Source organism: Ammodytes marinus (assembly GCF_949987685.1).
Source record: "Ammodytes marinus genome assembly, chromosome: 10".
In the NCBI taxonomy this organism is placed as follows: Eukaryota; Metazoa; Chordata; class Actinopteri; order Uranoscopiformes; family Ammodytidae; genus Ammodytes; species Ammodytes marinus.
This window is the reverse complement of record NC_137214.1, coordinates 8,605,464-8,632,216: the sequence shown is the minus strand read 5'-3', so window position 1 is coordinate 8,632,216 and position 26,753 is coordinate 8,605,464. Positions and strand designations below refer to the sequence as shown.

Genomic DNA, 26,753 nt, shown 5'->3' with positions numbered 1-26,753 from the left:
AAAAAAACTTTTAGAATGGCTGACCCCACCTGTAAAGTAATATTTGAGTTGAGTGACATTGACTGTCTCAACCCACAGTCTCACGACAAATCCTGCAAACCTAAAAGGTTGAGACTTCTGTAAAACTTTAAAAGCCCTTGTCCAGAGTCAATAAACCAGCTGCGAGAATGGAAAAAAAGCACATTTATTTTATGAACGACATGTGCTCATGATGAAACGTGTCTTACAATAGGCCTACCGTTCCCCACTCTTCAGAATCATCCAGTTAATAATAATAATCATAACAGCAAACATCCTGCATACAGTTTTCCATGATTGGAGAAGTACCACACAAAGACATACCACTCGACCTTTAATCAATGGAGGAAAAAGATCAACTTTTGAGTCACACTACAGAGGAGAAAAAAATACAGAGGCTAGGTATAGAAAAATTATTATTTGGAGACAAATACACCACATTCTTTTTCTCTTTACAATGGATTATATGTACATATTCAAAAACTGTTGAAGCGCAACAAATGTTTTTTTTTTGCGTTTTTGTGTTTTTAGAGAAAGCATACACCAGTGAAACATGATCTGCCCTTAATACTTCTCAAAAGTTAATGTCTGCATAAGTTTTATACAAAATGGATTTTCAAACAATATTTTGGTAGTGCAAATCTTTTTTTTTTCTTTCTTTTTTTTTTAAGATTCAAGCTGGTTGATTACTTTCACAAACAGTTGGTGTGTGAAAAAAGAAGACTGACTCCTAATCCTATTCACAGTATTACACAATTTGACCAAAGCCATCATGTTAGAGTAAAAAAAAAAGTGTGTTTAAAAACAAACAAACAACTGTACATTTGTCTTCTAGGAGCTACTTAGTTTACAGTGACATGTTGAATTTGTCTTTTGCTTTGGTCGCCATGTCATCAAACATCAAGTAGGCTGTTTGTGCAGTCTTGAGAGCGACTGATAAACTAAGTGTATGGTTTTCCTGAAAGTCTGGCCTGCAGAGATAAAGTTATATGTAAATCTCCTGTTTGCAAAATAGCTTATACTGGGAAAAAAAAACAAAAAAAAAAAACGTTGTCACCACATTGTGTTTATGTGACGTTGATAGATTATCTTGTCGTTTCTATTGCATATTTCAGTTGTCCTCCTCAAAAATGTACAAAGTAAGCTAGGATACATTTCTGAGCAAGAAGAGGCAAGTGTGCGATATTCAAAATATATATTCCTGTTTAAATGAGCAGCAGCAGTTGCAGTGTTTTTGGATACACTGAATGTGAAAGTAACCCAAGAAGAATAACCCCTACGCAGTCGGTGAAGATGGTTTTGGAATATACCTCGGAAAAAATATATATAATGTTTTTTTTTCTGAGCCTGTGTGTGAATGAAGACGATGAAGCGTTCCTAAGATTTTTTTTGGATTTTGACCTGACTAAAAAAAAACTAAAAAACAACACACTATATCACAGAAGCAGACACATTTTTTGGGAAAACCAAACTGAATGTTTTTGGTTCTTCAAGTTAGGACGCATACAAATAAACACGGACAAACTGTGTGAATCAGACATTACATGTTTATCAACCTGAGCATGGGAGCGGTTCAACACTTAGAATGAGTGCTCTTAACGTTTGTTGTCGGGATAGTTCAGCGTGACATACTTAAATGCACCAGTGGACAGTTTGTGGTCGCACATGACGTGACGTAGCTAAATATTTTTAACCTGGCAGAGTATCACCTTTTAAACTCAATAAATTCCCTCTGCAAGATTCACATTCGTGTCATAACCTGGATTATTTTGTGCTTTTTAAAAAACACAACAGACATGACAAACTAAGCCCACAACTGATGGAAAATGTTGCAGCACATTTCAAAATTCCCCCACTTACAACACACAAAGCAAAAGAGGGATGGCGACAGGCCTACATTAATTACACAACACATCTGTGAGCGCATAGTTGTGATACAAATACAGCTCAGATATCACTCATTCATAACGACCCGGAGATCAGCTCTTCCAGAACTTTTTCTTTGATCTAGTTGTGGACAAATGTATGAGCTTCAATATATCGAGACTCATTGACTCTTGTCAAACAAACACTGACCAACTTTTCTGAAAAACAAAAACAGACAAAGCGAGAAGTTTGGCACTGAAATGAACTGCCTCTCCGGTCAGGGGCGCTACACCGGGACACCATGGGATGACTGAAGTGAAACATTGGGCCGCGGCCTCGCTAACAGACGAAGAAAGCCAACGTGTAAATGTACTAAAGATAAACAGACATTAAGACAATGCCTGCAGGGCATCACAGGACCAGTAAGGGCTAAAGCGGAGCGGATGGTGAATCTGCAAACGCCTGATCCAAAGTGCTAAATACACAAGCTGTCTATCATACACACCGTTCAGTTTAAAGGAATAGTTACACCTTTCAGGGAAAATACACTTATCCATCTATTCTAAAACTGATGCTTAATGGGAACACGGATACACTGTCGGAGAAGGATCCTCAGTGGTAGAATCACGACTGGATGTTTGTACGTTTTGCAAAACAGAATGTTAAAATAAACCTTATTAAATGAAGGACGGCTATTTTCTAACCAAGTTAAAGCATTAGAAATGAGTTCTCCAGATGAAATAAAAATTACAAAATCGTGGCAAAAACAATAAAATATCCCCTATGTTCTGTGATTGGTAAACACAGGTTTCTATCACATTCCATTATTAGACTACCATGCTAGTAGCGGGGGGGGGGGGGGGGGGGGGGGGCATCAAAGTGGACTGACTGAGTCCTTCCATCTAAATTCTATATTCCATCTAAAGTCATATATTAAAGACAGATACAGCATCAACAGTCTTTCTTCACAGTCTTGCAAAAAGCCTTTTTTCGCGGGGTACAAAGTGCTCGATTCAAACGTAAGGAGCAGCGTGTGCAGGAGATTTGCATGAGCGAAAAGCAGGCTTCTTTGAATATCCTTTAAGCGACAATGATCATTTGTACACAGAGAGGATGGACTGAGCTGCCACTTCTAAAAGACATACACAGCCATTGAAAAAAAAAAAAAAAAAAAAAGAGAAGCAAACTGCATGTAACATAAAAAGTCAAATCAACATTACGAGGAAGGTTTACCATGATGGGTTAAAGAGAAGCACAACATGAGACATGTAGGAATAAATGGCTAAGATGATATTTGAAGCAAAAAAAGGCACATTATTATTTATGTTTTCCCTTTTTCTAATAGACGGGTGTAAACCTGGAAGAGGTTGTCTCGTGGGAGAAATCGTCCTTTGAATGGTGCACTTCCATTGACAAACCGACAGAATTGTTTTCTTAATGTCCAACGCGTCAATCAAAGCAATGCAATATGCTTTTTATATGACTGGAAAACTGAATTTTTTCCCCCCCCCACCAACGTGACATTGTTACAACCGCCTATAAAAACTAAAAGAGGGACATACAGTCAAAGAGCCTACTTAAGAGCATGTCATCAATTAAGCTTGGTTACCTTTCCCAGGTAAAGACCACCTGGAACATTGTATAAACTGTTTACAATTTGAAAATGTAGAAAATACTATCTGAACTTGTACACGGATATTTGTGTATCTATTCCTAGATATCGCTCCGTATCTGAAGGTGAGAATCCTGAGACGACATGGATGCTAGCCTATTTCTCTCATTCTGATTATCGCGTATCTTACAAACATTTCCTACTTGTTCTGCACTACTATCCTAGTCTGTGCCTTCTGTCTGTCTTCTACACAAACATATCCACACACACACACACACAAACACACTCTCTCTTTTTCTCTCTCTCTTTCTTTCCAGACGCATAACCCACTACACAAAGTTGCATACTCGCTACCCAGAAAACATCACTGACTCCTGGCCGTTCATGGTCGCTCTTGGGGGATGGTTGGTGGTAATAGGTGTTGGTGGGTGGTGCGGTGAGGTGATGCGGTGGTTTTTTTTTAAGGCATTGTGTCTGTTTGGGGGGCACAATCATCTCTGGTGGAAGAGGAGAGGTTTGACGCTTCCCGCCTTGAATTTTGGTAACTGGTTGCTGATGATCTCCGCCAGCATCTCGGGGAACTCCACACTCAGAGATTTATTCACAAAGGTGTAGAAGCAGAAGTTAAGCAGTCCACCGACCATCTGCAAACACAGACCAGAAGGAATTAGTGGAGAATCAACGCAAAAACTCACATTGATTTTTTTGGTACATCTGATGTGTTTTTTAAAATTTTATATGTGTTAGTATAATCATAATTAAATGTAACTGATATTATAATAATAACAACGTATGTTGCGTGTGTTAATTCAAACTAAGCCTAGTGTGGGATGCATCTGATAAGAGTGTGGAACTTTATTACTATTACTCTGTAAAAATGGGGTGGATGAGTTACTTAAGATTTAACTTAATATGTACCCCCCGAGGTGGAAGTCATTCCTTATTCATAATTATTATATATTCAATATTCAAATACAAATTGGACCTCTAAATTGCCATTCTTAATTCAAATTTCTCTTAGCAGAACCAGAAAAATTACCAAACATTCTATGAACTGCAGACAAAAAAAAGGTATTGAAAATTAATTGCTAACACATTTTTTTTTTAAAGTCAGTAGACATCCTTGTAAATCCTGCAGTATGAAATGTGTAAAGCCCCAGTGAATCTAGTTCCGTTAGGGTTCACTTTGAACTCATATGTCTCTCTCGAGAATGAGAAATAAAAAGGTAAACATTAAAAAAGAAGTCAGTTCAGCTGGCTTCTGAATGTAAAATTGTTGCTTACGATCCATTTTTTCATGTCTCTCTGACCCACATAAATGCTTCAAACCAATTCATTAGATCAATCAGAGTGGAAGGATTTAGAGAGCAGCAGATGGTCAATAGCCAACTGCTGATAACATGTTAAATGCTGACGTGGGAGGATGCTCTCTGTACCTCGTGCATGGAGTCCAGCAGCTTGGTGAGCTGATAGAAGCGTTGCCAGTTCTGGCTGGAGTTCTCCTCACGCTTCACAATGGCTTTCCCCAGCTCCTTAATGTACGACATCCGAATATCATCGAACACCGCCTGGCTCTTCAGGCCGTCCTTTGGCACTGTGGGGGAGGGAGGGAGCAAATGTCAAGCGTCTGGGACACAGATAAGGACAATGCACTGCACCGTGGGGACTTTATAAGTGGCAATACTTTACACTTCACACAGATATTGTCCACTTTTAAAACCTCAAAAAAGGAGAGGGGGGAGGGGTAATTTTTTTAGATTTAAAATAATCACGTCCATGCTGCTAAGGGCTGAGAGAGAAGCAACTGTTTAATATGAATCAGGTCATATTCAGGGTGAGCTCCCAATGATATTGAGCAGCACAAGGCACTTAGAGGACACAAAACCACCAGCACACCCAGAGGAGGGCTATGCAGATTGTAGTCTGTGTTTAAGCTAATATGATTGTATAATCGGTGAATATTTGTTGACTCCTTTAATTATCCAGGACTCGATGGCGCTCAGGAGACAACTTGAAGTGTTGTTGTCTAATGTCTGCAGTTAATTCTCAAAGGTGAAGAACGCTTGTTGTGAAAATCACTTTCTGTCAAAATCAGTGAATATCTCCTCATGATCTGCTACCTGTCTGTACTGTGTGTGCACTGAAATAATAATATCTGGTGTATACACAGCCTAGGCTCTATAAACGAGTACGTTGCTAGCTACGGCGGGTACCTTTGTTTGCCTACCCTTGTTTACCCGTTTACAGAGCTTAGGCTGTGTATTAAAGCCAGATTTTGTTTTCAGTGCACAAACAGTATAGACAGGTAGCAGAATCGTAAGAAGATACTCGCTGATTTTGACAACAAGTATTCTCCAGAATCGCCGAGTGTGTGTGCATCTCTCTGTAACAAACCAGGAAGGCCTATGAAAAAGTCATTCTTATTTACGATAACTGAGAAGTGCTGTGATGCTAGTGCCGTTTTCTAACTATGCATGCATCAACATTATACTCCACCGACTGTGGACAGTATTGGAGTAATGGTGTGTATAAAGACTACAGAGCCTCATGGTGATAGTAGGGAGAAGGCTTAGAGTCTGACCTGTGCTGAGCAGTAGCAGGACCTTCATGCACAGATACTCGTCATGGGAAACCTGCAGCCGAACAAACTCGTTGGAGATCTTCAGCATCTGCTCACACTGGTCGGCCATGTAGGGCAGCTTCATCCGGTCCCTGTTTGGAGTCCAGACACAAACGGTTAAAAAGCACAGTTCGTGTTTCGTTTTTTTTTTTTTCCCTCGTGATGGTAGCTGATTTATAGAACTGCATTTTGCGGTCTCAATCATGGAAGTTAGAGCAGCTGCCTGTAATATCTCAGCAGATTGAGTCTTCAAGGTCTTGTGCTTGGGGATCCTATTTTAAATCATTCTTCCAGAAATGAGATTCAGTCGGTTAGTTCATCGGAGTAGAAGGTTGAGCGGATGAGTGAGTGCCGTCTCAGTGATGAGGTAATACAGTGGGTGCACAGTGAGGACAAACTTACGCAAAAAAAACTAAAAAAAAAATTCTTGAAATATATGCTAAGGAGTGGATTTTTCATTCCTTGATTTGAGTCAAAGGGAACAGACAATTCATTACAAATGTACAACCCAAAACACCAGGCCAGATACCATTTTTCAGGTATCCATCTTGAAAGTGAATTTTGCAATAGGCTTTTACCACAGCGAGAAAGACTGTTTCAGGCTGCTATGATCAAATTATTTGACAAAAAATTGGCTGCAGTGGAGTGTTTGTTCGGAGGCTGAACATTACATCTTCACATATCCATTATGATCGGATTTACTTTCAGCCTGTGACTATGAGAGAAAGAGGGAAAAAGGGCGAAAAGCCTGTCACAGCCCCGAGCTCTGTAGCTGTGCCGACTGCTCACTACACTCAGAGGGCAGTTTACAAACGGAGTCATCCAGTCTATGAGAGACACTGACAGACACTGTTAAGATTGTTTTGATGACACACACACAGTACAGAGCAGGGAGCTGCACTGATATACTGTATACAAACAAACAGATGTAAGCGTAGGGTGACTCATGGGGTTAAAAAAAGGCTGGAAAATATCGCTTAAGTGCTCAATTATGTATTCATTTTGGCCTTTAGCAGGTCATGGTTTTGTGCATTAAAACTTTCACTGTTAATCATAAAAGACTAAACACTGGTTATACTGACACCAGTTCTCACCTGGAGGACTGTCAACACATTAGTGTACTTCTTTTGTTATCAAATTAAAAAGGTGGAGTCAGCTTTTTTTTTTGTCAAAATCGTTTGTCGAAATCAGTAAATATCTCCTCACAATCCACTACCTGTCCGTATTGTTTGTGCGCTGAAAGAAGGTCCAGTGTTAATAAATAACCTAGGCTCTGTTTACCGGTATGAACAAAAGGGGCCCACTGTAGCTAGCAACATGTCAGTTTACAGAGCCTAGGCTGTGTATTAACACCAGATTTTTTTTTTTTACAGACAGTTAACAGATCGGGACGAGATAATCACTGATTTTTGACAAAGTGATTTTGACAACAAGTGTTCTCCAGAATCGCTGACTCCACCTTTAAACCACGGTGTTGTATAGATGAACTGGAGATGGATGGATACGTACTCGTTGATGACGAGGTCTGGGGCAAAGCACAGCATGTTGCCGCTGCACTGCTGGTAAGACCTCCAGCCCAGACCGAAGGACATGAGGAAGAGCCAGGAGCACTGCAGCAGAGTCATCTGGTCGTCCAGGTGCAGGTTCCTGAAGCCTGAGGGGGAAGGACATGAAATGCTTCAAAGCACTATAGAGAGGGGGCAGTGCCGACAGTGAACAGTCCCCAAATACAACACAGGAAATTGCTCAAGATTTTTTTATCCAGGCAATAGGACACATGTTCATTTGACCCATTTCTTTTTGTTGTCTTTGTCTAACTGAGCACTGTTATCCCATTACACTTGGTTTACCAAATGTGACTACGTCAGCTCAGCCCCAGATAGAGCACATCCAGATTTGCTGCACTTATACTCAACATATCCTGTTTACTGCTAACACGTGTAAGATACTCATCTCTTGTGTGCTGTTAAATACAGACGAGGCAGGATATTCCTTAAAAATCCATAGATGTATACAGTATTCATCTCTCAATGATCAACTCAACTCAACTCAACTTTATTTATAAAGCCCTTTAAAACAACCACAGCCGAAACAAAGTGCTGTACATAATGCAGATAAAACAATTTAAAAACAAAACAACAATTTAAAATTCAGAAAAAACAATTTAAACAAATAAAACTAATAAGCACAATGAATAAAATACACCATAGGACACTAAAACAAAATTAAGGTCTCATGCTGGGTTGAAAGCCAAGGAGTAAAAATGGGTTTTAAGACGTGTTTTAAAAATGGGCAGTGAGGGGGCCTGTCTAATATGGAGGGGGAGCTCGTTCCACAATTTCGGAGCGGCAACTGAGAAAGCTTACAGTATGCCCCGCTAGAATTTGAGTCTGGCTCCCCACAGCTGTATTTTGTATTGGTAGCATTTGTTGGTTGTGTTCTGTAAACACAAGATTCAAACTGAGCTCCACCTCTCCAGCTCCTCCCTGCTAAATCTCCCTGGCTACTGTTCACAGTGCTGTGAGGCAGAGCCTCTTTTACACACAGTCTATGGGCACAGCTCACCAGTGTCTGGTGCCTCAGGGGGGAGGCTCTGCAGACAATCGCACCACCAAACATTCCAGTGGGGCATAAGTGATCATAGAGAGGGATTATTTTTGTGTGACTGTTTTCCTTGTATGGAATATCCTGCCCAGTCTGCCTTTAACATAAAAAGAAGCTGCACGTACTGGCTGCATTTTGGGTTGTGTGTGGTGTCAAACAAACCACTAAAATGCCAAACAATAAGGACATCACACCTCGTAAACTTGGTTAATTGCAGGTTTGAGCATTCTTTTGAAACTTGTTGCAGCTGCAGATGAACTAGTACACTACTAACCTGGCAGGGCCTTGGCCCACTTGACAGCAGAGATGACCTGGCGTCCTCCCAGCCTGTTGAGTGTGGTCATGAGGCGGGTGGAAGTGTCTGGGAGTGTGCTGTCGTAGCCGGCGAAGATGGTGTCTGGCTCGATGGCCTTGAGCAGGGACAGCATGGTGGGAATGAGTTGAGGCATGCACTTGGGTACGAGGGAGCGAGACTCCACCGGTGGAGGGGTCGTCAGCTCAGGAGGGTTGCTCGGCAGGGCGCCCTTTAAGCGGTTTAGCTTCTTGGTTTTGCGTGCTGCAAAATTAAAATAAAACAGGGATGAGCTTGCAAGAAAGAATTAAAGGTTGAGTCATCGATTCTGGAGAATGCTTGTTTTCAAAATCGCTTTGTCGGAATCAGTGAATATCTTAATATAAATGTGGTCTCCATACACAGCCTAGGCTCTGTAAAGTAAAAAAAGGACTCGGACTAGCCCACTGTAGCAACATGCCTGTTTACAGAGCCAAGGCCAAGGTTAACACTGCATTTTTTTTCAGCACAAACACCGTATGGACAGTTGGTGGATCGTGAGGGCGTATCCACTGATTTTGATAACAAGTGTTCTCCAGAATCATTGACGGCACCTTCAAAGTGAAAATAAAGACGAAGGGTGAAGAGGGGACGGGAGCAATAAAAGCAACACGTTGGTGCACAAATAGCCGTTTGAGTGATGAATATGTACCTTCCAGGTTCATGCCCGCCATCAGACACTTGCGGAAGCGGCAGGCCGGGCAGTTCTTCCTCCTGATCTTGTCTATTATGCAGTCGTTCCTCCCAGCACACAGGTAATTATGCTGCCCTGTGGCACACAGAGCACGGAGATTAATGTGTGATTTACCTTTTACTGCTGCGGCAAACTAATTGGCTCTGTCACGGTCCTTTACTTTGTAATGATCAGCACTCCAAATTAAAAAGCATCCTGAACCCTGCTTATGAACAGATGTATGATAGAAGACACACATTAGTGATGAATGCACGTAATCAACAGGCAAATTAATCAGGTAATAACAATGAAAGAAATAATGTCTTGGTACCTTCCACGGCTCTCTTGAAGAAGACCTTGCAGCTTCCACAGGTGAGTACGCCATAGTGGCAGCCTGAAGCCTCGTCGGAGCACACCAGGCAGATCTTATGCGTCCCGCTCTTTCCCTGCTGCGCGGGCGTAGCGGTGCCCACTTCCTGTCTGTAAGGTGAAGACAAGAGCAGAGACACGTCAAGGACACTCTCTGAAAAGCTTCCCAGGGGAGTGTTTGACCCCTAGTAGCACTATGCCACTGTTTTCTATGAGTCGGTGTCACATTAAACTTCCTGACAGTGACATACTTGTCAATGGTGTAACACTATTCAACTCATCTACTGCTGGCGGTAATGCCAAGATATGCAGCAACGTGCCGGCAAAGGCAGGGAAACAGACAAACAGCTTGCTAATACATGGATACTAACAATGGACGTTTGAAGTGTTTAGTGAGGAAGGAAATGCATTCATCATGTTTGTTATGCTGCGAGGATACACACAATGCATGTTGTTTACTAAATGTAAACATGACTTGTTCGTTTATAAGTAGACTTTACATTTCACCTACAAAGACAACACATTGACCATAGTCTTGACTTCTACCGTCTGTGTGTTGCATTCAAATACATATGAGAAATACTGTGTCTACAGTATGCCATGTATACTGCCTATGGCTAACTCCTGAAAGCACCCACTCATATTTTCATCTCTGCACTACAACTTTAAATAAATAAACTACACACATGCACATACATGTACTGCCACCAGAGTCAATGTCTTCCTTGTGCTTGTTTTCCCTATTTTGTTTTTAGCCTTCCCTTCCCAACATCATGAGTGAAGAGAAGTGAGGCCATTGTGCCCGTTTTGGGTCTGTAAAGCCTAAATTATCTGAGGATCTGTGGTCACACTCCTTAATCCAGTGGTTGTCATAAAACAGCCCCATCTCCCTTTGATAGAAGCCACAAACGTTTCCAGACTGGAGCCACAGCGGTGAGCGATTCACACTCACTGCCAGTAGAGGGAGTCAGGCTTTGCAGCATCCATGCGCTCTGAGGTCCACACCTCCCTCCATTCTATCTACAGCAGCAGCAACAACAACTACGCCCACACCGAGGGGACACTAAGACTGTTGCTCTGAGCCGCTCACTGCAACGGCTGTGGCAGTTCGCTCACGTGCCCACAAATCTGCCACAGCAATGAAAACAAACCGTTTTATTTGATAAGAGCTATCTCTGAAGCGTCACTGCTCACTATCACATACACACACAGAGACGACTGTGCGGATTTCAAACAGGGAGCCAAGTTCACCCACGTTACATAACATGAGGGTATTAGCACCAAAAGCAGGCCATGCCCCAGCAGCCAGTGGGCGTAGCAGCAAGGGAAAACCTAAGTGAAACATCAAAGCATCCAGTCCAGAAGCATCCATCAGCTTTGGAAAAATAAAACTGAAAACTCAGAGGAGCTTGTCTAGCCATAACAGGGCAGAGAGCGTTCTGAGAGCAACTCACAACACATTGTGGTCAATAAGTCAGTGCATTTAGCTCTGAGGAGAGTTTCAATGCAACCCTTTGCTGACAATTTGAGAGCTTCTACTCCCTGAGTGTCTTTGACTGCACTATGCATTGGGTTATATTTAGTTTAAATGCCAACCCTGGAGTGTTTACCCCTAAACCATTTGGTGTGTTTCAGTAAGTGGGGTGCTTAATGAACAGCTCCGTGCCAGGTCCAGCTGTGAAAGAGGTGAATCCTGGGGCGGATTTAATTGAGAACACGCAACGACCAAATCCATGAAAAATCCAGCAAATTATTTCTGCAGAGACATTTTACCAAAAGGATTCAATTTCAGTGCGGTTAGATCCAGCCAAGAGGCAACAAACACAAGACCTGATTAAAAGCACATTCCTCATTGTGTGCGCAGTTTATCACTGTTTGTGAGGCGGACTACCTGAGCAGAAAGAACATTATTATAAATATTTATAGCAACAGCAGAAAATCAAATAACTTTTTTTTAAAGTCTAACTCATAAAAAGCCACAACTTGAGCAGGAACAGAACTTCTACAGAAAGAAGCCGCATTAATCATCTACTTGGAAAAAGTGGAAATAGAAAAACATAAAATGAATAATCACACATCCAAGTCCAACAGCTCCATTGCAATATAGGGAACTATGATTATCCTTCGGTTGTATTTTCATGATAGAATATACCAGTGATTCCCAGCATATGCAGTCTTTACATGTTTAACTTTATGGGCAGTGCTATAATGTAATATTAAACCCCATTAGAATTCAGGGTTTAGTACTCCAGGGGGATGCAAGTGTTACAATTACAGAGGCTCCAAATTAAGAACATTCTTTGCTCTGGCATTTAAGCCAAATACCAGAGGGTGGCTTGTAAAGTTATGTAATAAGTTCATTACAATGAAACACATGAATGTGTAATGTGTTAGCATGAGCTAATAATGATTCAGAGTGCATCACTCGGCACACTGTTTATGTTTTACAGCCCATAACTTTATCATTTGGTTCAGTCTTGACGATCTCATCAGCGTCGTCCGCAGCTGCAGCAGCTGTTTATAGCAAGACGACTGTATGGTTACGGAACCACCCAATGCCAAATGACAGACAGAGTTAGCAACTTGCTGGTGAACATAGTTGAATAATTTAGCAGCCTAAGAGCGATCTACTTCCCTCAGGGCTCACTGCACTGACTTGGGCTGACCCCTGAATGACGATGATTGGAACCGTCAGTCAATCACACTAGCACCGTCGGGCAATTGAGGCATGTCAATTAACCTAGCATGCGAGGATTGTGGGAAGAAAGACAAACCACAAAGGCACTGGGAGAATGTGGCAACTCCCCAAAGAAAGGTCCCAGCCTGCCTTTACCTGTGTGGAGGAAATGCTAACCACTGCAACACTGTGGTGCTCTGACTAGAAACTTGACTCCACATACATTGTATGTTTGCTAAATGTGTACCGTGTGCTGTGGAGGGATTCGTTTACTGACAAGTTTTCTACAACAACTTTAGATGGGAAGAATGCCAGTTTGGTGTTTCATCCACTGCACTCAAGTTGCTAAAACAAACTCCAAGTAAGGCTGCTTTGACATCAGTTATAGGAGCATGGCTTATAAGATGTATTCAAAATATGTTTACATGTGGTTTTCGCAGTTTACAGCTTGCATTTATTTTCTTAAACGTGACCTTCTAGTTCTCCGTTATTCATTCTGCCCTCAAACTGCTGGACATCTGACTCCCTGCTGCGGCCAACAGTAAACATAAATAGCAGTAGCCTGGGTGAGAGGTCACACGGTAAATACAAGTCCTATGACCATGTAAACAGAGCGCCATCTGTCTAACAAACAGATTTATATGGGGGTTTCACTTTCAAGAGAGCACACACAAAGTATGCTATGCCCCCCACACACACACAAACGCCCTTCACACACAAACAGCAGGGTGTTGTGACCAACACGTTTGGCAGGGTAGAGACTAATGAGTCCAGACTCCAGAGTGATGATGATAATGTCAGTGAGTGAGTGGAGGGGTAACTAGCATGTCCTTCACTGAGACAGTGTCAGCAGGACAGCTTTACTGGAAGGCCTTAGGCAACGGGGTCAAATCCAATTACTGCAACCACAATATGTTAACAACACTGAAGTAAGCGCTTTCTTTTCAGTATCTTCTCAAAACTCAATTTGGAATCGGTTGATGACAAAGCCCGTTACAAGAGATACAAGTTTGTTTTTGTGGACTTTAAAAAAGACACACACCAATCAAAGCTGCACGTCAATGCGGTGAGACCCCATTTCCTCTTTCTGAAACCATCTGCTGAAGAGAAGAGCTCGCCATCGACAGGAAGCTCTCGCATTCCCTCAGAGTTTACTGTCGGTCACAGCGCCGAGGCTAGAGACGCGCCTCGAGACAGGCCTCCACTTCCACCAGAGCCAGCGCTGAGGAAAGTCCCAAGGCTTACGTCTGCGGGAATTGTGATTGATCAGCCCCCGAGTTTTAATGAGGCAAGCCACTTCACGCACATACGATAATGCCGGTGGCCCACTGCCCTCCTTCACAATTCATAATCCCCCTTTTAGCCGAGTGTAACGAGTAACTTAGCGCGACCCTGCTCCATATAACCCAGCCTCTTTGTGAGCTCAGACAAGCAGCTGTTACACTTGTATCACTGCAGTGCCCAGCAGTTTCTGTGTAATGGATTATTTATTTTGTTCATTTATTCCACATATTAGTCAACGATATTCTACTTCACTTTGCGGTGAATGAGTGACCTTAGCGAAGATTGTGAACATTTTGCGTTCAACTGATCATCTCTGGCTTACATGAGATGAGGTCAAGCTCCTTAAGCCAACTGCAAATAACCAGTCAGGATCTGTACAGCTGTGTGGCTGTACGTATTATCAATGCTACTGATATGGCTTAACAACGCACAAGCCTCTACTCATCTTCATCAGAACTCTGTGAGCGTGAAGAGGGGAGGAGCAGAAGGAAGTGCTCCTTCCCCGAGGTAAGAGCCACCAAAATAGAAAGAGGAACTGGTCTGCACGCTCTTATTCATTCTTGCACGCAGAACAACAAGACGGCTTCTATGAGGCAGCGGAGAGGCTGGGTTTGTTTGGTTAGAGACTGGACTCAAACATGTCTGCCTCATGTGCCCTTCAATCAAAACAGACAGTATTTCTTTGTCAGCTCTCGAACATTCCTGCAACACATTAATACAATACAAGCTGAAAAGGTGGAGTCAGTGATTATTTTTTGTCAAAATCAGTGAATATCTCATTAAAGCCTCTTGTGCGCACTGTGTGTGCGCTGAAATAAAAGCTGGTGTTTATACACAGCCTGGGCTCTGTAAACTGGTATGTTAACAAAGGAGGTCCACCGTAGCTAGAAACATTACCGTTTATGGCTGTGTATTAATACTGGATTTTTTTCTTCCAGCACACACAGAGTACGGACAGGATCTTGAGGAGATATTCTTTGCCTTTGATGAAATGAGAGTTTGACACCTTTAATACAATGGAGATATAGTAGCTTTTGAAGCAGTGGTACATTGGGATCAAGTGTTTTTATGGCCAGTGTTTTGGTTCAAGAAACAAGTCCATCAGCAAGATACTCTTACATGTGACACCGAGGACGGTCCCCCTGTGTCACTGCCCGCAAGGAGCCATTGTCTCATCCTTATTCTGTATTGACAAGCCAGCTTTAGTAACAGTCCCATATTGTAGCCCTGTGCAGTAACAGCTACTTGGCTTACAGCTAGGAGGTACAGACTAAACTTAACCTATGGCTGAACACAAGTAAAGTAACCTCATATTATTTGAGTTTCCATAATAAGGGCCGTTTGTGACTTGTGTGTAGGTGGTAAAGTGGCTTTTCCGCCCAGTAAAATACATTACTGTGTGCAGAACAGTAATACCTTTGGCTGGATAACGCTGGTTGTGGGAGGAAACGACTGCTCCCAGAGTTTGACTTTGCTGACTCGACAACTGTACACAAAAAGTAAGAAGGAGACGGGTGAAAGCAACACACACACAGACAGACTCAGCCTTAGCATCGTAACCTCAATATGGGGGAATTTCATAGGCTTACTCAGTATCACAACACAACAAAGACTCAAACCAAAAGTGGACAACCTGTGGTAACAGAGGGGAATGCGGTAATAACGCAAAGCGAGTGGAATGGCTGGCATTTGATCTGGTGCGTTCACTCAGCGGCACCAGCTGTGGGAAGGCGGGAGGGAAAGTAGGTCAGAGGAGTGAGAGCTTCACGCCAGCACTCCAGCTCTCAACACGCACCCACATGTGAACACGCACACGCTCAGGCATACACAAAGCCAAAGGACACGCATGTCACATAAACACACAAACAAGAATCATAAAAAAAAGGTGATTTTCGGTAGCTGAAAGCCTCTGCTGACAGTCAAAGTATGTGCCCTTGGTTGCAGGAAGCACAAACAGAGGACGGAGAGAGAGAGAGAGACACACACACACACACACACACAGAGGGGATGGGCGAGTGAGAGGTGTGTCAGAGCAAGACTGTGCACTGACCAAAGATTACTTGCAAAATACAGAGCCATGGCTGAGAGCTCAGACTATTCATACACTAAATGGGGGCTCTATATAAGTACATCCAGCTATATATAACTGAACTAAAGACCATAAACTACTCATGTATCAAACCAGCTGTGACAGACACCATTTTATTACTTCAGCAGCAGCAACAGTTGAATCTATGGTCTGACTTTAGTAATAGCCAATGGCTGCAATGCTTTGATACCAAACTGAAACAGTGTAGTTGCCTAACAAATACTCAGATCCTCTACTTACTAAGCTTACACGATCATGAAGAAACTTGCACATTGTTACAAAGTCCCGAGGGCTCCGCAGTAGTCAAACACAACCCCTAGGGACGGTCTCATACCTACATTTCAACACAAGGATTCGCTACATAGAATTCTGCAGGAAATGGCTCAGAAGTTATGTAGTTTTACGTTAATTGTTTGAGTCATGAAGATTTCTGGTACTCTGGAGATAGCAAAAAGAATGTTTGCTGTTACACATTAGCCAACAGTCTATTTTCAAATGGTTTTCTTCCTAAGCAGCAGTTCATGACCCTTTTCCAAAGATGACTCAATATTACCTCATGTGAAATTCTCTGGAGTTTCACACCGTCAGATGTTGTGATAACTTGGTGCTACACTCACAAAGAGAGTTGCTGCTGAACTCTGTTGTTGCACTATTACCACTAAATGATAAGGCCTGCAACTTACACACATTTTTTTCATTACCCATTAACCTGCCCGTTATCTTCTGCACTGTGTGCGCGCTGAGAAAAATATGGTGTTAATACATAGCCTAGGCTCCGTTAACGGGGTATGTAAACAAAAACTTTCCCACCATAGCTAGCAACATTCTCATTTAATACAATAGATTTTATTTTAGTGCACACACACTACATACATGTAGCGGATGGTGAGGACTATTAACTGATTTTGACAAAAAGGGATTTTGACAACAAGCATTCTCCAGAATCATTGACTCCACCTTTAATATTCAGCAGCGTGGGCACGCCTGGAACGGAATGAATGGTTACATCTAATTTACAAATAAAGAAAACTTTACCAGAAGTCATGGATGGATCTCCATTGAAATGACTTCAGTGAAAGCCTGAATGAATGACCGTTTTTATGTGTGAACCTGAACCACACATTACTCACTAACATGCACATAAAGAGAACACTAGCTGGGGAAACTAAACAACACTGCTTTGTCTGAATGAGGGAACAGCTCTATTCAGCGGGCCAGTTGTATGACTCCTGCAAACAACGCTCCTCCCTTACACACAACCATGTCAAAGCCTCAAGAAATTCCAATGTGTGCATTATAAAACGGCTTTATTGATCATATGGTCCACACAATCTTTTATTTTGTCCACACAATGGGGCACTGGCTAAAGTCAGCAGCAGGATGTATGTCTAAGTCATTACATTTGACCCACAAATTGAACTGAGCCCTCAATGGGCTGGGCCAATCACAGGCAGGGGAGGAAATACCATGCTAAAAACAGAGATTACATAACACTGGCCTACTAAATGAGCTGTGTGATTATATACCAGAGGAATGATGCTTCTGCATTTTACCTCCATTCAACGCAGGCATTTCCTTTTGTGTGCAAATCCTTCTTAATCAGGTCGTAACACATCAAAACCAGTCGCCACACAATGAGGGTGTGTGTACTTCCCAAAATAGGAACCAAGCGGGGCATTTCTCAAGGTGAAGCCTTTTTTCATTGTGTGAGAGCCGGTTGTTTGTGATTCAGAACAACAAAACAGTGAGTCAGAGGATGCATAAAATGGACAGACAACATGTGGAAAATGAAAGCATGGAGGATGAGGAGGACTAGTGTAAGGAGACCTAGTGTGTGCACAGTGCAAAGCAGCAGAGATAGAGGGTAGGGCAGGTCAGAGTACTGCGTGCCATGCGAGGTCCTCGGAGCCAGTCTGCAGGAAGCAAACAGCAGCAGTGGCTTTGCACGAGAAGGTGGAGGAGGTTACGGTGACCTGACTTCCACAAAGCCGGTGCAGCTCAGAGTTCAGCTCATTTCAACGCGCTGAATGTCACTGCCAGGTTAAGGCACCCGATCAAAACAAACGCCCACTCACCAGAGACAGACTCGCACACAGAGAAACATACACTAATAATCCAATACAGACAACAACAACAACACCCACACTAAAGCATCTCAGACCACAATACATGAACAGACAGAATCCTGTGCTTGAACACAAACACAACTCTAAAGAACTTAAAGGTGCACTATGCAGTCTGTTTACATTTGCAGAGCCTAGGGTTTATTTACAAAACATATTTTCTCTTCATGTTATTCTTAGTATTCAATAATTGTATCATCATGAATCAAAACAAATGTATGTTGAGGCACCTGGAACCAGCCATAAGACTAGCATGTGTCTGTAAACAAAACGGCTGCTGTAAACAACAACCGTGAAACAGGATTTTCCTGTAAGCAAAGCTTGTTTATTCAGTTATGAGAGTATAGCTTCGAAAAATGTTCACTTCTGAGACACCCAAAGTTACATAGTGCACCTTTAAAGCCACATGTGAAATTAAGATGAAAGTGTGTGATCTGTCCCACGAATGGGGGAGACTGGCAGACAAGCAGTGGACATGAAAGCAAGTATCATTTTGAACTAACAAACAAACAAAAGAAAAACAAACAACCACATCTGTGCCTGGTTGACGTGACGCACATCTTCGTGTGAAATCTTTGAAACGATCACTGCCTGTCAGATACCGTGAAGCAAACAGGCGTGAAGGTAAAAGAGGCACAGCACTGTTGGCAAAGAATTTCCAGTCCCAAAGCCACGTTCACAGCTGAAGCCATAAAGGTCTACATGGGGCAGCGCGCTAATGACTGTACAAAAGACACTTTGTGGGGGCCGGGTTGGGTCCAAATGAACAACCCATACTCTACTGCAGTTATCCAGCCGATGGTGGACAGATGCAGTGGAACAAGCAGCCTTTTTTAAATTCTCTCAACCATTTCCTTCCTACTGTAAAGCCCTGGCCATTCTGTAAAAGGCCACAATTCATTCATCCCTAGTGTTGAGTGGCCTCAGCTGCTCCTTGCGGACAGATTTGCTTCACAAGTGTATTTCTGGCATAATGCAACAGGAGAATCCAAGAAATCTGTGTTCAACAACGTAATGAACCGTCACTGTGGAATACTTTATAGGCTCAACACGAGATAAATGAATAAAAAAAGAATAGAAAGAAGATAAACAAAATATAAAATGTTATCTGGGTTAAATGGAAAACACATTGGAATATAGACTAATGCTAAACACTCATACTGATTCTCAGATGTGTCCAAGAGGGGAAATGATTAACAGTCTGACTTGGATATAAGTGGAATTCCCCCTGGCTTTTTATCTGCACATCCTTTCTCCAGATCTTGCTGCGTTTCGTCGCAGCCAAGTCATGCAGAGTCCATGAGCCGGTCTCACAAAGCAGGATTAGTAGGTTAAGTAACTTACTTAGGGGTTAAACCTGGCCCCACCCCCTCCCCCCCCTCAGAACCATGGTTAGAGTTTAAATAGAGCTGCATTTTCATGGTAACCAACACCGCAAACCAAACCTGCCCAGGGCAGATTTCGTTTAGGGCTTATCAAAACATAGAAAATGTCCACCTCCTCATCCATCAACTGTGAGGGAAAAACGCAGCCACTGTTCCTATACAATCACACAAATACCACAGTCATGTTAAAGCTACAAGAAGTGAAGAACAAAGGGAGGAGGATTTCTCTTTCCATTATATATACGTGTCTTTGAAAGGAGGCTATATGTTGAGTAATGTGGATACATTCAAGTGGGAAAAGTTCAGTGTGGCTATAAAACAGGACTTTGAAGATAGTTAGTAGCTGTAGATGCTTCTATTGGTAATGTATGAGGTTTACTGCATACAATGTTGCATCTTAATTTCACATTGACAAGAAGTACATGTATGCTGTTTATTGAGTTCATTTCATTACCATCATTTTCTACTGTTTCTATTACATGTTCATAACTGTAGAGAAGTCATTATTGAGTATATATACACAATATTTACTTTGTTTACTTGACTTTTTGAAACTGTAATGTCATGATTATCCTGCATGGACTGATACCATCAACACGTTTTTAGATATCATGAACGTTATCTGATGATGCTGCATGTGACCGGCTGTTTATTACAAACTTTGACTTCTTCATGTCTGCACTCGTAAACTGGAATATCCCGGATCACGCCACCGGCTGATAACCAACTGTAAAAGCTGTTATCCACAATCTTTGATTCATTGGTGAAACCAGATAACAGAGCATGCCTAAGTTGAGCCGAAAACAAGTAGGACTGAAAAACAAATCACTTTCAACACAGATTAATAGTTTTATTATCAGTGCCATGTAGAAAACAATGACAAATGCTGATCACAAGCCCAAAATTAGGGGCAATTGGTTTCTTTAATAGGTGACCAATCTATTAAATCTATTGAATGAACCCTATCCATTTCTGCTCCTTCATTGAATGGAATCATGAAATATGAGTCAGCAGTCAAAGAGACCTCAATTGTAACACTGATACCATTTCCTAACATACAAAGTGTTAAACGGGTGAACCACAAAGCTGCGTAAAACAAACAACCACTGTGTGATAACCACCTTTTCAGCGAGCATCAAGTGAGCCTTTGGGTCCACATCACACAGTGTGGAGTTTATTATAGAACTGAACCTGAATGTCGTTAGTTTTGTGTTAATAAGAATAAATAAAAAGCTGTTACAATCGGGGAAAAAGCAGACTCAAAGGCCTCTATCCATGGTTACTGAATGAAACAATAAGACACCATTGCAATAAAAACCATTAAAAATATGAATATCAAGCGAAGCAAATGTTCAAGATTAATGGAGTCTTATTGGGACATGGGGACATTCGGTTGTCTGACAATCAGTCACAAAGCCCAAAGTATCTAGTTTGCAATGCCATGAGATGTGAGCAGTTAATCACATATAAAAAGCAAAAAAACAGCAAATATCTATTTCAACTCGTTAAGATTTTTCAGATTTACAATCCCATCACTTAATATTCTTCTGATCAACTAATTGATAAACATGACTAACATTTCGGCACTAAACAACAGGGTTTTTCCTGGCTCAGAATGGGCCTTTGGGGGGGGGGTCAGTACGTGACCAACTTTTTTTGGGGTCGCGACTATGTGCAACAGTAAAGGCAAACGGTTTGTGTATTTTAAGAGGGTGTGGGGTTGGGAGAGGGCAGTTTCTGTCCAGATAAAGAGCATTTCAGTCAGCCTGTCAATCACTGCGTTACCATGGAGCTCACTGACGCTTATGAAATCACAATAAACAACCTGTAGATATGAAGTCAAAATACTAATAATGACTAGGCCTACCTATGTAATACTTTAATTGTTTCTAATTGATCTAAACCATGGAAATTGCAAGAAGGTAGGGCTGCTCGATTATGAAAAAAATCATAATCATGACTATTTTGAGTAATCACATTGTGTTATCACGATTATTAAAGACAGTTAATCATTGATTTAAGAACATTATGCATTTATTTTACTTTTAACAAGGTTTTTTTCTAATAACACCATGACTTTGGACTTTAAGCAAAGGCCTAATTGAACTGAAAACAGGGAAAATAGAAATAGGCTAAATAAGTGAAACATATTTTTAATAATTGAATAAAATAAATATGTCAAAATAAAAATAACCAGTTGTAAATGGTGTTAATAGGGCACACCTTTTGATAGCATTAAATGTAAGGGCATGATTTATTTATGTCAAGGAGCAGGGTGGATGGATAGGCAGTTGCATTGTAGTGTTGACAGTTGTGGTGGCAGGAGTCAAGGAGCTTTAAACCTCCTGTGTTTTTTTATTCATCGATTGCTTGGTCATAGACCACTAGGATTCGAATTAAAGTGAATAAACAAATTGGTCGGGATGTTTAGAGGTGCAGATCAGGTCGTATATGCCTTTTTTTCTCTGTCTCTCTCTCTCGCGGTCGCGTATGTCACGTGACTCGCGTGTCCGCGCGTGACATATCTTGCACATTATTTTAGTTTGTTGTGAGTCTGAAGTGTTTTCAGACAACACAATTAGTTTTACTTTTATTCTCGACATCTCCCTCGTACTCTCTGGACCAGCCGATAGCTAAACTATCAGTTGAGGGAGGGGCCGAGCGGAGCGCAAAGCAGAAGGGTTCGCTGCATTTACAAGCCTGCATGCCCTGGCGTGCGGAACAATGATTTTGTTTTTATGATTGAGGGAAGCCGTAATAGTAATTTAAAATTAAATTACATTTATTGCCCAGCCCCTCAAGAAGGATGACTTAAATTGGGCTGAATTTGGAGAGGTTTTAAATAGCTATATTTATTCTCAATCTTTATCATTTTGGCGCTCCTGATTTTCCTTTGGCGCTGGATAAATCCGCTTTGGCGCGCGCCAAAACTTTCTCTATGCAGGAAAAACCCTGAACAAAGATTATTACAAATATTCTGGGGGCCACAGATCTGCTGCACAGAAGAGGACCAACACAGCTGGTGCTGCCGGAGGATAAAATTAGACACAACTAGGATCACAAACATATACCATGTCAACTTCTTTCATGGAAGGAAAGGTCAGGTAAGAGCACCCGGCTGTAACTGCCTATGTTTCTTACCTGTTAAAGATGGTTGGATAGGAGGCAGAGCTTGAGAAAGCCACACTGGCCCTCTGCATTGCTGAGTTTTCACCTTGGCCTCTGTTCCAGGGCGCAGCAACGGTCGTCACTGGGAGGAACAGGCTGGACAATGGCTTCTGATCCTTCTGCTGCGGCTGGCTTTCACTGCTGCTGGTGGTCACTCCAAAGTGGAAGATCTGCCCTCCTGAGGTGCTGATCCCACAGATGGAGATGGGGCTGGAGCTGGGCAGGTCTGGGCTGGAGGACGGGCCGCTCAGTTGGCAATAACTCTGCCCTGGAGACGTCTTCTCCTGTTTGATCACACCTGAGGTGCAGTGCTGACTGAAGCTACCATCTTTTTCCTTCTTCACCAACGCAGCCAAAGTGGTTGTAGGGGTTAAGGAGGATATTGGGGATATGCTAGAGCGGGACTGATCTGGACTGGAGATACTGGTGCCATTGAGAGTAACAGAAGCTGCCCCACTGCCATTAATGCTCTCACTGGCGGCAGGCTTGTCCCTCTCGGAGCTAATGTCCCCGAGCAGAGAATCGTCTGCCAGAGAGGACAGGAAGGCATCGTCGCCTACGTAAAAATCTGAGGGGGACCCGGTGAGCTCGAAGTCTTGGAGCAGGTCCATAGCATTGTCGCTGAACAACTTCTGGTTGACGTCCACATCTTTCCCCATGTGGTCAAAGGCATGATCCAGGTCAATGGGGTCCTGGTCTCCTTTATCCATGGAGAAGTCCTCTCTTTTCATGTGGAAGAAGCTGGGATCCGATCCGCCGATGAGTGAATCCATGGAGGACTGGGTAATGTCCGATAGATTTGCCTCCAACTGGGGCACACTTTCCCTAAAGGCTTGACGTTGGCCAAACGTTGTGGAAGTCAGTGTCTGGGAAAACTGCTGCTGAAGCTTGTGATCTTTGGTCAGGCCCCTGTAACCAGTGTCTTCTAGAACAGTGGCAGTGATGGAGGTGAGCTCCTCGGGCAAAGGGCTGTTGCTGAGGCCGTTGGGTACCTGTCCTGGCAGCATCAATGGGCTGGATGAAAGGACGATAGTGGTGGCAGAGGTGATGGACTTGGCACTGTGAGGAGCCACTCTCAGCACACCTCCCTCCTCAGGGCTTTCAGTGTATACCAATTTGCTTAAATGGTCATCTCTTCTGTATTTGATCTTCTTCACTCCACCTTTATCCATCTTTTTTTTTGGGGGGGGGGGGGGGCAGATAGAGAATGTTAAAATGACTGAGTTAGGCAGAGAGCATAGCAATAACATATATATACACCCAAATGGGATTATCAGCTTTGGACTTCAACTTTATTGTAATTTAAAATGCGTCAAGGTTGTGCACATGCAGTGAGCAAACAACGAAAATGAGGTCAACATAAGAAGGGAGAAAGTTGTCAAGCTTGCCCCCCTGCGCGCCCTTGATAGCTAAAGAGGCTAAAGATAGCTAACTGCGTTTCCCATTCCCGTTAGCAAAATGTCAAGACAGTCATATCCTCCGTGTTTACACTGTACTCAAAATAAACATACATTGCACGGGTTCGACCACAAACCACACACACGGGAAGCCGTGAAGTTTAGCCAAGTGCAAGACATGCTAGCGTTAGCTTATTGCTAACTGTTGGTATGCTATTTAGGTGGCTAAGCGTTAAAGCTAAGTGCCCACATTTCGATTGGGTGTCGTTGACAGTACTGTTAGCCTGTTAGCCAACACAGCGCGTATAAATACTGCATATTATTTACCGTTAAAAACGCCACGTCACTGCATTTTTCTTCAGCGAACACATTTATACAGACATATCTGGTTAAAAGCACATATTTACCCTTGAAATGACTGAGTGTTGATGTGGGTCCACAGGTCGTCTGTCAACATTGTTTTGGTTGAAAGTGGCAGTCCACAACACGCAGCACTGACCCAATGTTTGGTGTCGTTTACTCCTCACGCGGCCACTCCTCCCTCGTTTGATAAAACGACATAAAACACGCCAAGCCGAGTGTGTTTTATGTTTTTGTCAGGCTTTATCCCGCCGTAAGTGCTCGTTCAGGCGGCGTTGTGCTGCCTGAGCTAAGGGGATTCGCAGCTAGCCATTAGGAAAGTAGGCGCTAACCTCCAGGAAAAACATACAAAATGGAGAAGGCTCAGCCCCACGGCTGACCTGTTTACAACGTGCAGCGTCGCCTGCTGGCCATGCCGGGCAACTGCGGCTTGTTATGAACTTCAGTAAAAGATCGTTTAGGCCTATTGTCATAAGCACTAGCCTACAATCACAGGAGCAGTCAGTTGTGATCTGATGTTTGAGTATGGCTCCCTTCATCAATGCAACATAACAGAAAGAAAGAAAAATAAAATGTATGAGAAAGAAACACAAGTGAAGATAGGTTAGCCTAAATAAACACAAAATAGTGCAAATAAAATTTTGATTCAGAGATAAAATAGGCTATGACTAAATATAAAATTTAATCGAAAATAATCAAACATAAATGAACTCAATTATGTCAAATGCAAATATTTATACATAGATATGAATCATAAAATATTAGTTGTAAACATTATAAGCATAATGTAACCTTGCTGTGCTGTGGGTGGGCTGCAGCTCCTTTGAGAACTAGTTTAGGTCAGCAACAAGTATTATCATATATGAAAAAACTAAAGTGTTACAATATAAATTCACATTTCCTTAGCTAATATGTATTTAAGTGAAGTTTAATAATGCTCTATTAGCCCATAGAATAATAATGAAAAAAAAACTGAGTATGAAGTGCAAGGGCAATACAGGGCAATACGTAGGCTAAGTGTGCCATTGCAATGAACAAATGCTGCTCATGGACCAGTCAGCATTGGTCTCCTCTTACATGATTGTTCATTCAGCTGTCCAGTGCGCGGGCTCCAGGGTCCTGCAGCTGTTATAGGAGCCTTTCACAGAGAGACAAACACAGTCAGACACACATCACAGGCACAGTACAGTGGGAGGAATTATGAATGGACATTGTAGTCGTCCACAAAGCAGTGACGGTGATCCGTACAGCGGGGAGTGGAGCTCAGTTTTATTTTTTTAGATGTAGCCTACTTTAAATGTATTTTATTGCTACTTTTTCAATTATTTTATTATTTTTTATAAATTTAGTTTTTCTTTAAACTGTGTTTCATTGTGTGTTAGTAATAAAACATTTCACTCCTTTGCTACACCATTTAGCCTGTATACTGCAATGTCACGGTGCAACACAATGGCTGCTGATGTGTTGCAAGCAAGCAATAATATGATATTGCATTACAGTCTAGACAGCAGTGCAATGTTTAATAATACTCTGGACTCAAGATAAATTATGAATAAGTTGGTCGAAAAAACGGGGCATTCTTATGTACTCACTTTAATAAGTTAAACAGAGATTTTACTACATGAACATAATAAATGAATAGCTAATATTTTGAGACTACGATTTCCCTTTGGTCTACCTATTGTACCGCCTTAGGAGCTCAGGAGTGCATCCACTCACCGACTTGAAAATGGCTGCACCAGTAAACAATAAACCAATAGTGGATAATTATTCATCACTGAGCCATAGTGGGTGACCTTTTCACATTACTGATGGTAAGGAAAACAATCTATATGAGCATTTGTAACGGTAGAATGAAGCATAGAATGCTGGCTGAGATTTAAACATGAATTAGTACACCATTTTATGTTTGTAGATTTTCATTTTGTATTTGAGAGTGTCTTTGTTGTGTATTTTTGCCCAGGACACACACACACAATGTAATGCAGGAGCTTGCACAACCCCAAAATTGTCAATTTAATGTTACACACAGATGTTCTTACCTGGCACTCAGCTGGGACCCATATTGTCTTACATTATTCATGCTGAATTCGCACGAAATTCAACTCCATCCAAAAGATAGAATCTAACCTGGGAATAGAGCACGGACAGGAAATAAAGTGAAGACAGGAGGCAGG

General features: G+C 42.1%; 1 protein-coding gene across 1 annotated transcript; it reads right to left on the bottom strand.

Moving 5' to 3' along the window:
• Positions 1 to 224: 224 nt before the first annotated feature.
• nr3c1 (nuclear receptor subfamily 3, group C, member 1 (glucocorticoid receptor)) lies at positions 225 to 24,891 on the bottom strand. Its single transcript, XM_080035795.1, has 9 exons — positions 24,624 to 24,891; positions 22,793 to 23,991; positions 10,056 to 10,204; positions 9,704 to 9,820; positions 8,995 to 9,276; positions 7,626 to 7,770; positions 6,078 to 6,208; positions 4,933 to 5,090; positions 225 to 4,140 (listed from the first exon to the last, which is right to left on the bottom strand). The coding sequence occupies exons 2-9, from the start codon at positions 23,989 to 23,991 to the stop codon at positions 3,988 to 3,990; spliced, it is 2,334 nt and encodes a 777-aa protein (XP_079891921.1). The 5' UTR covers positions 24,624 to 24,891; the 3' UTR covers positions 225 to 3,987.
• Between the last annotated feature and the right edge of the window lie 1,862 nt (positions 24,892 to 26,753).

Bases quoted from the DNA above. Each gene is read 5' to 3' on its own strand.
- nr3c1 (XM_080035795.1), bottom strand. From the start codon at position 23,991: ATGGATAAAGGTGGAGTGAAGAAGATCAAATACAGAAGAGATGACCAT. The intron at 7,771-8,994 runs GTTAGTAGTGTA...CTTCCCCCTCAG, and splicing joins GTGGGCCAAGGCCCTGCCAG to GCTTCAGGAACCTGCACCTG. The intron at 5,091-6,077 runs GTCAGACTCTAA...CCTCCCCCACAG, and splicing joins CCTGCTACTGCTCAGCACAG to TGCCAAAGGACGGCCTGAAG.